Source organism: Montipora capricornis, chromosome 3, assembly GCF_036669925.1.
Source record: "Montipora capricornis isolate CH-2021 chromosome 3, ASM3666992v2, whole genome shotgun sequence".
In the NCBI taxonomy this organism is placed as follows: Eukaryota; Metazoa; Cnidaria; class Anthozoa; order Scleractinia; family Acroporidae; genus Montipora; species Montipora capricornis.
The window spans coordinates 13,758,396-13,771,090 of record NC_090885.1 but is presented as its reverse complement, the minus strand read 5'-3'; the positions used below and the strand labels follow the sequence as shown (position 1 = coordinate 13,771,090).

The following is a 12,695-nucleotide window of genomic DNA, read 5'->3' as shown; positions in this document are numbered from 1 at the left end:
TGATATCTGCGATGTCTTTTAGTTCGCCTTGTTGTAGTCTTTAGATTTGAAATCTTAGCGACACCCTTCTTTCGTGTCCGCCTTTTGCTTGGCTTTTCTGTGGGAATGGCTCGAATCCTTGTCCCATGGATAATTGTAGTTATCCCAGCACTTTCTTCAACAATTAAGGACGTTAAGGCGACTGCTATAATGATGAAAGTTATTTTCTCCATTCTAGATTATTTGTTCTCCTTATCTGATGAATACTCAGAATGGAACTGACCTTTTCAGTCAGTGAAAGTCAATGAAAAGTTATCCGAAGTTTAGGAGCTTTTAACCGCAGTGTTGCTCCCTCAGAGAAAGTGTATCAATTACCTCACCTAGTATCAGGCATTGACTGATTTCAATGAGACGTAAACTTAGTTTTTTTCCTTCTAGATCTCTCAATTAAGAAAAAAACTGCATGGCCTTATATAGGCAGAGGAAGGCGTTGATTTCAACACCATCGATGTTTTTTACTTTGTAGTGCCGGCGGCAACAATCCTCTAAAAAAAGAAAATTTCAGTTACGAGCGAAATGTTCAACATTATGTTAATTCCACTTCATCCGATAGCAATTTCGTCTGGCAAGCGGAAACAATTCTTACCCGGGATTTGATTAATAGGTTTAAGACGGATAAAGTTCAAAATCCTTGTAAGCTTATAAAATGTTTCACATATATCGTATCTCTCACAAAAAAAAAAGAAAAAAACCAAAACCAAACAGTGAAACTTTCATCTCATAATTGATGAATAAGGAAACGAGAGTATGAGGAAAATCCAAAGAGACACCATTTCTGCTTGCTAAAAGCCAAAGCAGTTAGTTTCCCTTAGTGTTTACAGAGCGTCATGAAATTCTTCTTTATGAAATCGTTTGCGTTGAAAATTTATCCAATTAGCGTCTGCCTTAATTTGAAAAGTAAATTCCCAGCCTACGCTACGAAGTGTCAACACTCAAAATTCCCCTTTCAAATGTTGATATTCGGTTATAGTGCTAAAAAAGCCAAGGTAAATGTTAACCTCGTTGCCTGTGTAAAACTGTTACATTCTACTGGGTGCAGTGCGTTCGTTGATACGGCCACAAAAATACCCATGTCGTTTCTAGATTATTCAAACAAATTTGAAACATTTACGTAAAAGCAAGCGTCAACAACTTGAATTGTCTTTTGATCACAAAAACAGGCATTATTAATAGTGACACAAGTGAGATATTAACACGAACATACTTATAATTATGCCCTAAATCTTCACGCCTTTTATACGACCTCTCCATAAATTGTCACATCGATCAGGAAGAATATCAAAAAAGGTAAATACGCCTCCACATAACGATTCTCTGTGAAGAGCAACAATGTCAAATTAAGAACAAATCAAATTAAGTCAATATACCACAAAGGAGGCATAGAAGAGGGGAATTCAAGTAATCTTACAAATATGCGCAGAAAGGTCGTCCAACGCGAAACTTGAAAACTAAGTATTTCCGAGATACGTGAGCCTTCGGCACTCATGGTCATATGTTATGTCGTTCGCAATGCAATGCCATTTCATGGAGAAAAATCGAACGAAATGGGAAAAATTGTTGCAGGTAGCGAACGTCAGCTGTTTTTACCATTGATTTTGAGTTTTGTTATCAATCCGGTGAAATAATTCAAAGTAACACAAGAGAGAATGCTCCCCGAACTTCGGGCCTCTTTCGTAAATAAAAAAGTTGCAAGGAAACTTCAAAAAGAAACTTTATGCTTGACTGATTACTCGGACGTTCGTTCTCAAAGGGGGCAGTTTCACGGGGTATATCACTGTTAATAGAACTTTCGGTCAATGTTCATTATCAATTTGTTTTATTGGAATGAAGCGAATTTACAACCAAAGAAACAATGTATTATTTCGGATACTCAGTGGTATGAAACTCACAAACGTGGAGGGGAGAAACATCCATTTGTCCCAGGCTCGATTTTCAGACGCAGCGGTGTGGGTTTGTGGGTTCTCTTCTCCGAGTTTTCTCAGAGAGGTTTTTCTTCAGTTATTCCGCTTTTCCCCGCTTACCAAAAAAACAACATTTTAGTGGTTTCAGCTAGTTTGCCGTATCCAACGTGATCTATAGTTTCCCAAAACGGTTGAGCCGTTTGTGCTTGTTAAAGAATCTGAGACTTGAATATGGCATTATTGTTATGACAAATAGGACCGTCCTCTTTTCCAAAACATTGGCAAAAAAGAATACCTCTGGGCTATCGCGCGCAAAACGCATTAAAAAAAAAAAAAGGTTTCCGTCGTGCATTATAGATCATTTTCACTGTCACGTAACAAAATAATAAAATCGAAACCGTCAATGAAATAAGCCATGAACTTGGAATGTTGTAGGAGACACATTTATGAATCACCTCACCAATTCTCAGGTCTGTGCGGTACCGTGACATCGATCGCTTCTAAGTTATTTGTCGAAGCATTTCACGCAGACTTATAGAGTTTTGTATGGAGCCGCCATGTTGGTGATCCACCGTTGTGCACCAATATGGCGGCCAGAAATCCACACGAACATCTGGAATTCATTTAGCGATGAGAGCCCTTACTTTTCGCTCATGAGATAAAATACATTTGTATGAGCACATCTCCTAATGTACTTGAAACGTTCAGACTGCTGAGATTCATAGGCATAGACATTTTTTTCAACCAATGGAAGGTGACAATTCGGAAATTCAAAATGCTGTATTTTCGAAACGAAAGACGTCATGGAACTCGTATCGAAACTTGTAAATGATTTATTTCTTGGTCATCTTCAACCTCTGAAATATAAAAATTCAAAACACCTCGCGGTTTCGATTTTAGAATTTGATGACGTCACTGTGAAAACCATCTATAAGTGCAATTTCTATCATTCTTTTTCGGCTACCATTGATAAAAAAGCGTCCTTCGGATTCTCGGTGATACAAAAATTGCTAGGTAATGACCTTTTAATTAGTCAATAGAAGTAGGTGTCGGCAATGTGACCTAAAGACCGAAGCCACTGAGGAGTTCGGGTGCATCTCACTCCAAATGACTGGCTCTGTGTCAAGTTAATCTTCATTACTTCAAATTGACTATCAGTTGAAGAACATGCTGTGTATATCTAGAGCTTGACGTATTGCTTGTATACGCAGGGGCTGATAGCAACCAACACGATGAAATTGTGACTGAATGAATCTGAGCGTAGTGGAAAAACTGTTTAATTTACAAGTAATTGTTAAGCCTGTTTTTCATTGTGGAACGTATTGTTGAAAAATAGCAAGAAACGCTTTAATGTATACTCGTTTTATGCATTTGGAGGGAGCCGGATGTGGCCCGGGTTCGATTCAATTCGCAGACTTGTCCGCATCATATGTGGGTTGGGCAAGTTGCTGGTCCCCTTCTCTGCTCCGACTGGTCCTTCCCCGAATACTCTGGTTTTTCCCTCTCCTCAGAAACCAACCTATGATTTGAAATGAGTTGATTAGACTTGAGTTGGCTTTCACACAGCTGTGCCCAGCGCTAAATACATGTGACACTTAAAGTTCATTAAGAAATTAACGTAACAGGATTCTTTTGTTATGCTAAGCTTGTGTCAGTACATGCTACTGTAATCTACTTATTTGCAAAAGTGAATTGGTTCAAATATGTGAGGGTAATTATCTTCTAAAAAAAAAACCCCTGTCTTTCTGTTCTGTTCGTTCTCCATCCATACTACTTTGAATAGAATCGGATCGTTTACTCGTGCAAGCATCTTTCTTGACCAGTGATGCGATCAGATTCGTATCAGACGAAGAGTTTTAAGCTTTGCGTTCACCGTCCACTGAGGGCAAACTGGAAACAGTAGCATGTCTTAAATAAGAACGGGAAAATCATTTTTCTAGCTTATATCTCAGTTCTGATAGAACCTTTCATTCTCAACATGCAGAAAATGAACTGAAATCAAATATTTCAACGAGTTAAGTTCGGCAAACGAACACCGATCATCTTCTGTCAACACGGACGTTCAACCCGTCTCGTAATGAAGTCAACACACATTAAAATGACAGCGAGAAATACAGGCAACGTGATTTCGGTTGTCCTGTCCCTGCCGCAAAATCACGCCTTTCTCAAGCGATGTTCCTGAACTTTACATTTTGTGCAGCATCCGTGAACTGAACTGCAACAAATTTACGATATATTACATTTTCTTTCACTTCATTCTTGTAAATAAATTGCACTGATATATTTAGCTGAAAGTTTACACGTTTTCAATCCTGGGCAAAACGAAAGCAAAGTATGGTAATTTCATTGGTCATAACGTAGACACAAAGCTTTATGCAACCGGCGTTACGGGCGGGAAAATGTGGCGCGAGAATTGTCAGCCACTACAATACTGAAACTATCGACTTCTTAGGGAACTGGTCAAAACTGCTATACTCAAACAGGACCCACCTTTGGGGTAGGGGGATTCTCAAAGACACCACCTATCTTCATCACATGAACATTACCGACAACATTTTATTGGCTTTTTAATTTGAGTTGACACAGGAATATTCAGCTAGCAAGAGTCGGCATTACTAGACAAACAAGAAAAGTGAGGTTTGAATCTCACTGTAATTTTTTACTGCTGGATAGAGGGGTGGCTATGCAATATAGACACCATCTTTTGACGTTAAGCAAGGGGTGTGCTGGCAGACACCACAATCTATTTTGTGGTTTGGTGGGTCCTGTTCGAGTGTAGTAGTTTTGACCACTTCCCTTTTATATAGTTTCGACAGGAAATTGAAACCCTAAACCAAACACAAACAGAGTCATTTACTTTTCGTACTTTTCACTACCTCCGGTTTGCAAAACAACTCGACCACGGGAAGACTCTCGCTTAAGGCCGACTGAATTCGCGATTTCGTAATAAACCGACGTTAATAAAGCTTTCAAAGTGCCTGTGAAGCTAAAAATAAGTAAAATATTTCTTTTTGAAAGGGTTCTCAAAATGCTGAAGAATGGCCTTTTCCGTTTTGAAGAATCTTTATTCTTTTGGGAGATATTTGAGTTTTGTGTTATGCAAATTAGCATATTGGTGATGTCATCAGTGGTTTCCACTGGAAGATGCATCACGAAAATCAAGAATATCTCTGAAAATGCTTCAGCAATATTATTCAAGCTTGGGGTATGACGTAGCGATGGCAACATTTTTGGCTTGATGGAATATCTCAATTTCCTTTCAAATCAGGCAAGACAGATAGTACTGCTCAAACACACACGAATCGAAGAGGGAGGACATGTTGCCGTTGGTCTGCTGATCAACACACTGAGTGTGAATGATGTTTGATTAAGAAAAAAAAAGGGGGAAACACCAATTCCGCACAAACTTGACCTGGAAGCAAAACTGTTGCCGTGGAAATTGCACAAAGAAGCTGCTAATTAACATAAAGACCGTGAAACTACCAATTGTGAGGACCGTGCCTACTATTGTTATTGCGCGTACGTTCTGCGCATCTCGAGATACTCAGATTTCCTATGGGTGGTGCTTAATTAATAATACAGGGATATTTTTGCGCGGTTCAAAGCTATGCGGAGAAAGCAGAACTTAGCAAGTGCTCTTGGTATCCAAAAAGAAAATTGGGGGTAACCACTTATTTTTCAGAGACTAGATTTAAGCTTCAATTTGGAAAAGAACGCCATCAATTGCTTTGTATTTTAGGGACGGACCATTATTTCTCTGGAGTGAGGGTGTGAAAAATTTTCCTCTCCAAACTTTTTATTTTTGTTTTCCGCTTTTTCGAACAACACCCTTCCTGCAAACAATCTATTTCCGATATTTATTTTTGTTCTGGCACAAAAGGGAGGTTCCCTTTTTGCTGCAGTCAATCATTATTTAATTTAATATCTTACGGCGAATTAGCAAAAGAGAAATCTACAAAGCGGGTCGAAATCCGCCAATCACTGCCCGCGAACGTTACTTTTTGACACCTCTGAACTTTTTTTTTTCGTTTTCTAAGATGTACAGTATGATGATTGGCAGCAGTGAAAAGCGAAACCGTTGTTGAATTTTAAATGTCCTGTCCTTGTGTCATTGAAAAGCGCAATATATTAAACTAGTTTTGGAAGAAACATTCAGAAAAGCTATACCCAATTTATGTTGGACATGTAAGCTCCTAGTAATAGCTTGTTGTTTCTTCATAAAACACTCACCATTTTAATTCCTACCCAGCTACTGGTGGAAGTAAAGAGCATACGAAAGGCAATACGCAAAGGGAGTTGCAGGCTTTTCTGTACTGATTTGATTTTATTGCAACATGACCACTTTGAAATGCTTTGCTTGCGTTTATTTTTGTGCATGGTCAATTTGAAGATCCAATGTGTTACTTTTGTTTATTTCAATTATTTGTTTCATCAATATTTGGCGTTCCAATTTGGTCAAATAAAATGTTGATTTTAATGGGCCCTTTATCCTGTCTACAAACAACTACATACATTTAGTCTAAATTTCAGTTTTGAATATATTTTTTATTAATAGGTTACAAGCTTCTCTGACCTCTACGCAAACCATATTTTTTATACATATCATGTCTACACACAATTTATTTTGTCTTTTTAGGCCCTACCAACATTTTTTCCATATTCTCCATACCCCCCTCTACCCTCCAGAAAAATAACGATCCGTCTCTTAAAGCTTTTTACAAATATTGCTGATTAATTATCTTCAAAAAATGCGTTGTTACCTCCAATTTTCTTTTTGGATTTCAATAACACTTGTTAAGATCAGCTTTTCCCGCATATTCAGTAAACCGCGCAAAATTACCTTTGAATTAGTAGGCACCGTCCTTTTAAAAGAAAGAAAAAAAAAATGGCATCCGCGGATGATGCTCATACAAAGAATAACTGAAAGAAACTAAGAAATCTCGGGCATTTCCAACATACCGCTACTGTGCAGACGATTTCATTATGTTGTCAACAGGCAGAAAGAAGGCTGTATCCAGCATTTTCACTTTTTAACTGCTATTGTATTTGTGTCATTTGTCATCACTCAGGCAGAACATGTGCATGAGTTTCTGAATCGGAGAACGACATTAAATGTTTCACACTGAAGCTCCAACACAGCACATATCGCTTTGGTTGCTCCACTACATGTTATAAATCCGGATTTTTGTCGAATTCTTTAAGAATAGGCCACTTTCGAAAATTCAGTCCAAAAGAACAGGTATCATCTCGAGGCTCTGGAGAATAAACTCATACAAATCCTTATCAGTATTCCTCAGAGCCTCGAGATGATGTCTTTTGTTTGGGACTGAATTTTAATGTATCGAAATTGGTCTATGGAGGCTGTTTGAAGCCTCGCGCTCGCAGAACATGATTCTCTCCAACGACACTAAACATCACGGCTGTTGTTGTTGTTGTTGTTGTTGCAAAAAGAGTTTCTTTATGGAGGGAGGTGAAATGTATTGCTCCAAGGGGTCAAGTGCATTGCTTTTAGCCAATGAAATCACCGCCTCATAATGCTATTGTCCATTTTGCTGCACCGAACAAAGTCAACCGAAATTATAACTCGGATACTTTTCGGGTAAAATTGTCGCCGGCATGTTTTTTTTTTTATGGATAGGACGACGAATTTCTCGAGCATCTTTTAGTAGTTTGGGCATAGGTCATAAGGCAAATAGCTGAAAGGCAAAAGTCAGGGTGAATTTTGCGGTTTTCCTTTTTAATTTAAATAGTCAATGAAACTTTGTTTGATTTTAGCTCATTTTTTTCTTGCCAGCTGTAGCCACCTAGTCTGAAGTGTCAGCCGTCTCCTCGCCCAGACAGGAGACGGCTGACATTTCAGACTAGTAGACACCCGGCAACAACCTCGTTCCCAGGGCTTTTCTGCTACTCTTGGCGGAGAAAGCCTTGGGAACGAGATTGACCCTGCAAAATAATCTAAAAAAGTACGTTGGTATAAAATAAATTGCCACAGTTCTATACATATCAAGCAAAGGGTTACCGTTTATCGTTAAAAAAGCGGAGCTCCCGTTTCTAACCCCAGAAAGCAATATAGTGTACATGGAAATAATTATTCTTCTGCATAAAGTACAAAATTAATCTTCGTCAAACACCTCTGAGCTGACAGCAGTAAACAAACAAGCCTTGCAAACAATAACCAACAATGGTAATCAACAACTAAAAATGATTTACATTTTTCCGTATGACTGTCAATCTTTACTCCCTCCAGGTGATCTGGTGACGTAATTCGAAGGACTGGGGAGAAAGATCCACAACCGCGCTCGGCCTTATTTTCGAATTCAACATGGCAGAGGCGAGGTTAGATCTTGTCGGGTCTACTTGACGGTTCATTCAGTAACAGGAAATGTCGTAGACACGTAATGATCTGTTGATTTTTGGCGATGGCAATACTGCAGGGAGTTTGGAAACAACACCTTAGGCCGCGCGCGGTTATGGGATACGGCGTTAAAATTTTTCTTCCCGGTCCCCTAAATTACGTCACCAGATCACCTGGCTGTCTCTTCAGTTTAGAACAACAGTTTAGAACAACAGCAAAATCTTACTAATTTAAAGGTCAACCTAAAGCGTAGTAATTTCGCTTTCTCTACTGCAATTTCACAGTCAAACAAAGCAGCTCACGACTGAACATCGGTTTCACACAAAAAGCCCATAAATATGATCGTTGAAATATGTAAGAATCTTTGTCAACACGGAATTGCAAACGTTTTCAGGCCTTCTTCGTTTTTTAAATATGTGAGGCATATATTTAGAAGGAAAACAACCTTAAAGATAACCGTTGTAAATAAGTGTTTTGTCTCTCGCTCCATTTCTCTTAGCTTTACGGTGATTTTCATTGAAATTTTTACTTCTTCTCCTTCCTCGGCTTCTCTCGAGGCTTTCTTCCCTTAAATTTTTTGAAGTCTCAAGCTCTTTCGCTTTTCTACGACTTTCCCGCTCTTTATCCCGTTGCTCGTCACTAATGTGATTTCCTGTCAGAAAAAAGCAGGTTGCCAAATGCAACGCTGCCACGCGCCACGCGATTTCCCCGCCAAGGAAAATTGCCCGAACACTCCCGTCCCCATAGGCTCTCCTGCCTCCCCACTCCGATAGCCTATACGCGCGGACGGGCGGAAGTATGTGACGTCATAACCAAAATTTCTCGCATGGACAGATTTCCCAAAAAATCTTACCCATGGTGCTCAAGCGCGCTTCGCGCGCCTGAGGCCCGCTATTCATGGCAGAAACGTGTATTGCAAGAAACAAAGCGCGCTCTCGGGCTGAGGCCACAACATGTACTATTAAATTAACTAAAACAATGAGCAAAAACTCACAACTTTCGTAACTTACAGCGCAAGCCACGAAAACGAGACTACTGTGATATTGTTAGTTCTCTTGATATTTTAGTGTAAAAGCAAAAGCAAGCTTTTGAATTAAGTGGACGTATCGCGAAACGGCGATACGAATTGGTCACAAATTTTTATAACAAGTTTTGAAGCCAGAATTCCTTTTTTTTAAGTGTTGAAATGCCATATCATTTTAATATTCGCTGGGAGAATATTTGCTCAAGTAACATGAATACGAGTTTTATGGTCGAAATTTAAATGGAATTATCAGTTTTGTGGGCGCGGTCAAGTACGATACCTCAACTTCTGACCCCTTCTAATTCGTTCTACGAGGCATCGTTCGTTTAGAACTTCCCGTTTGTAGAATTTCTCAGGCAGCGTTCACACGAACGTGGTTTCATTTGTAACCGCATCGTTTTCTTTTGTTTTCGTGACACCGATCGAGATTGTTGGCGAAACCGGGTCGATTTCAAAACGCTTGCAAAAGTAGAGCGTTTTCAAAATGATACAGTGTCGATGTCGATGTCGATCCGAAACGTCGTTCGTGTAAACGCTGCCCCACTATTCTAGGCAACGTTTACACGAAAGCGGTTTCACGACTTCCAAACCCCATCAACATCGATGCAGTTTGAAAGTGTTCACACCGAACCGTTTTCGCCAGGAAATCAAAGTCGTGATAGTAAAAGCGAGCGCTGCACTACGTGCTAAATTCACCATTTTGAATCGAACAATACGAAATCGACGCGGTTTCGCTGTTTACAGGACGCTCTCCACATTTGGCAGCGTTTTCAAATCGACCCAGTTTCGGCAAAGGTCTCGACCGGTGTCGTGTAAACGCTGCCTGAAACCCCTATTTTTTTCTAGCACCTTGCATAGCCTGCTCATTAAAATTTTGTGAAGGTTTGGCTGTTGGGCTCAAGATAGCACGTTAACATTTTTTTTTCATGTACAACAGTGTAACTCAAGATGTTAGTGTGGAGACCATTCACGAAAAGATACAAGGTGTGGTTAAGAGCAATTAGAGCAAGATATTCGAAGAAAAGGGAAAACAGAGATAAAACCAGCAAAATGTGATCGATTTCGTTTTTTTCGACGCAAAAATTTTCCACGATGATATTTGACCTGCTGTCACTGAGTCACATGATGCTACATGTAGGCACGTAGGCATCCGTTTCGAATGTGATCCTCTTTTTGGATCAGCTTGGACATTGGCCAAATTTGAATTCTATTGTTTTCAATGTTTGTACAAACGGCAGCAATCCAACAAAAATATTAAGAAGTAGCGTGCATCTTTTTTGTCAACAGTTATGTGCGTGGATGAAGCTGTATGATCTATTTCAGTCAAATGGAGAAAGATTATATTTTTCCGTTAACACCATGCCTTAACTCTACGTTCCCAACTTCTCTTCCATTTGTAACAGGCGGCGTGTCAGCTTTGTTGAGTCTTGTCACGATCCCAGGTAATTTACTCGTCGTTCTAGCTGTGTTCATTGATCCAAACAAGGACCTACGTTCTCCGTTCATGTACCTTGTGGCAAACCTCGCGATTGCTGATTTGTTGGTCGGAATCGTTACAGACCCTGTCTCAGCCGTTTATCATTTCAAGAGCGCTTTGGGATTGATTAACCATGGAACGCTTATTGCTTCAGTACATATGCCGTTCTTTATATCATGTACTGCCTCCGTCCTCAGTTTGGCTGCTCTCACCGTCGATCGTTACCTCGCAATTACTTCACCCTTTCGATATAGAGCGACTCTTAATCCGATGCGCGCTGTACTCGTGTGTATTTTGGTGTGGATGCTGTCACTTAGCTTTCCGTTCGCGTATTTCTACTTGGGTTTTATTCACTATGCTTTCCTGTTTGCCAACACAGCTGTCGTGATGACTTTTGCAGTTTTGCTGCTTGCTTATGTACGGATTTATAAGATATTCCGTCGTCAAATTCGCGAATGGGACAATCTTCATGACAGTACAGAGGAAAATCGTGCGAAGAAACTCACAATGCGCTGGGAGCAAAAGATTACCAAAACTCTCCTCATCATGCTGGCTTTATTCATCTCCTGTTATCTTCCAGCGTGTGTTTTAATATACGTCATTAATTTGTGCAATACTTGCAATTGTGACCTCGTCGTCTGGGCTCGTGACGTGCAATTTCTCCTTATTTTAGCGAACAGTTCTATGAACCCGTTCATTTATTCATGGCGTTTGTATAACTGCAGAAGAGCCTTTCTATGGATCGTAACGTGTAGAAAGAAGGGTAAAAGACGTAAGATGTCTTCATTTGAAATGCGAACTCTACATCGAGTTAATTCAACGCCAAGGAAGAGGGAGAGGGGTCATGATATCACGACACACATACAATGATCGACAACGCCACGTCCGAGAACTTTCGAGTTCTTTTCGTTTCCGGATCTAAGCATAGCTTACTTACCGTAATCTTAATTTCCATCGTTTCGTTTAAAAGCCGCATTTTGTCAATATTCTTCAGTGGTCGTTGACCCGTGACCTCGCAATTCTGAACAGTTATCGAGAGAACATGAAGCCATAGCAAACGGCCACACAATGGCAGATACCTCAACCATACGATTTTCCGGCCCACAAAGCGGACACCTCCATAAGATGGCCAGGGGAATTTGTCTCAGCAGATGTCTAGGAGAACCAAGGCGGACAGTGAATCGACATCCTTTGTTCACTCACTGGAAGGAGGTCGAGGGCGTATTGCCAGGATATTTATTTTTGATAATTATTCTTTCAGCACCTATGAGGCTTCAAGCAAACGCCTATTTGTCTCAATTTCTCAGCAGAATTTCCCTTTAATTTGACGTTTAACTGTCCTCATTGAAACTTAGGGTGTGTTCGATTGACCCTATTCCGGAATAAGAATACGTGGAGCGATGATTAAAACGATATGTCTGGCGTTTTGAAGCGACAAGGATATTAAAAGTATGTTCAAAATAGCATTTCAGCAGATGTTTGACAAATTTGATGTGAATCTCCATAAAAACGAAGGATTTCTAACTTCTATTCCATGTATTCCTATTCCGGAGTACGGTCAATTGAGCGCATCATAAGACCTTCCTGAGTTAAGACGTTGTTTCAGCTCTCTTGAGATCAGATTAAATAAACGGTCACTGTGTTTTGTGTCTCTAAATGCGGTAGACAGCTCTTTAAAGAGGACACCAGAGCTGGCCTCGAGAGTGTCTGTTATAGAAAGCGGAGTTCAAAACAGCAATTTTGGGATATCATTCACTTTTACACTTCGTCACGAAACCGACACAAAATTTTTATTAGCTTGTTCGAAAGAGCTTTCAAGATGATGAAGAATGGCATTTACTTTATTGCAATAGCACTCTTGGTTGCCGAATTATTCAAGATTTTGATTTATGCAAATTA

At 39.8% G+C, this 12,695-nt stretch overlaps 1 protein-coding gene and 1 long non-coding RNA gene across 5 annotated transcripts in view; one reads left to right on the top strand and one right to left on the bottom strand.

Moving 5' to 3' along the window:
• Nucleotides 1-427, bottom strand: part of LOC138041145 (uncharacterized) — a 9,320-nt gene extending 8,893 nt beyond the window's left edge. For all 4 annotated transcript variants that reach the window (XR_011130753.1, XR_011130755.1, XR_011130756.1 and 1 more), the window contains exon 1: nt 1-427. This exon is cut by the window's left edge and continues 13 nt beyond it. This is a non-coding gene — a long non-coding RNA (uncharacterized lncRNA).
• A 9,133-nt stretch (nt 428-9,560) lies between these two features.
• On the top strand, nt 9,561-12,465 carry LOC138041144 (adenosine receptor A1-like). The gene has a single exon (XM_068886915.1). The coding sequence runs from the start codon at nt 10,629-10,631 to the stop codon at nt 11,664-11,666; it is 1,038 nt and encodes a 345-aa protein (XP_068743016.1). The 5' UTR covers nt 9,561-10,628; the 3' UTR covers nt 11,667-12,465.
• The last annotated feature ends 230 nt before the right edge of the window (nt 12,466-12,695 follow it).

Bases quoted from the DNA above. Each gene is read 5' to 3' on its own strand.
- LOC138041144 (XM_068886915.1), top strand. From the start codon at position 10,629: ATGATCTATTTCAGTCAAATGGAGAAAGATTATATTTTTCCGTTAACA.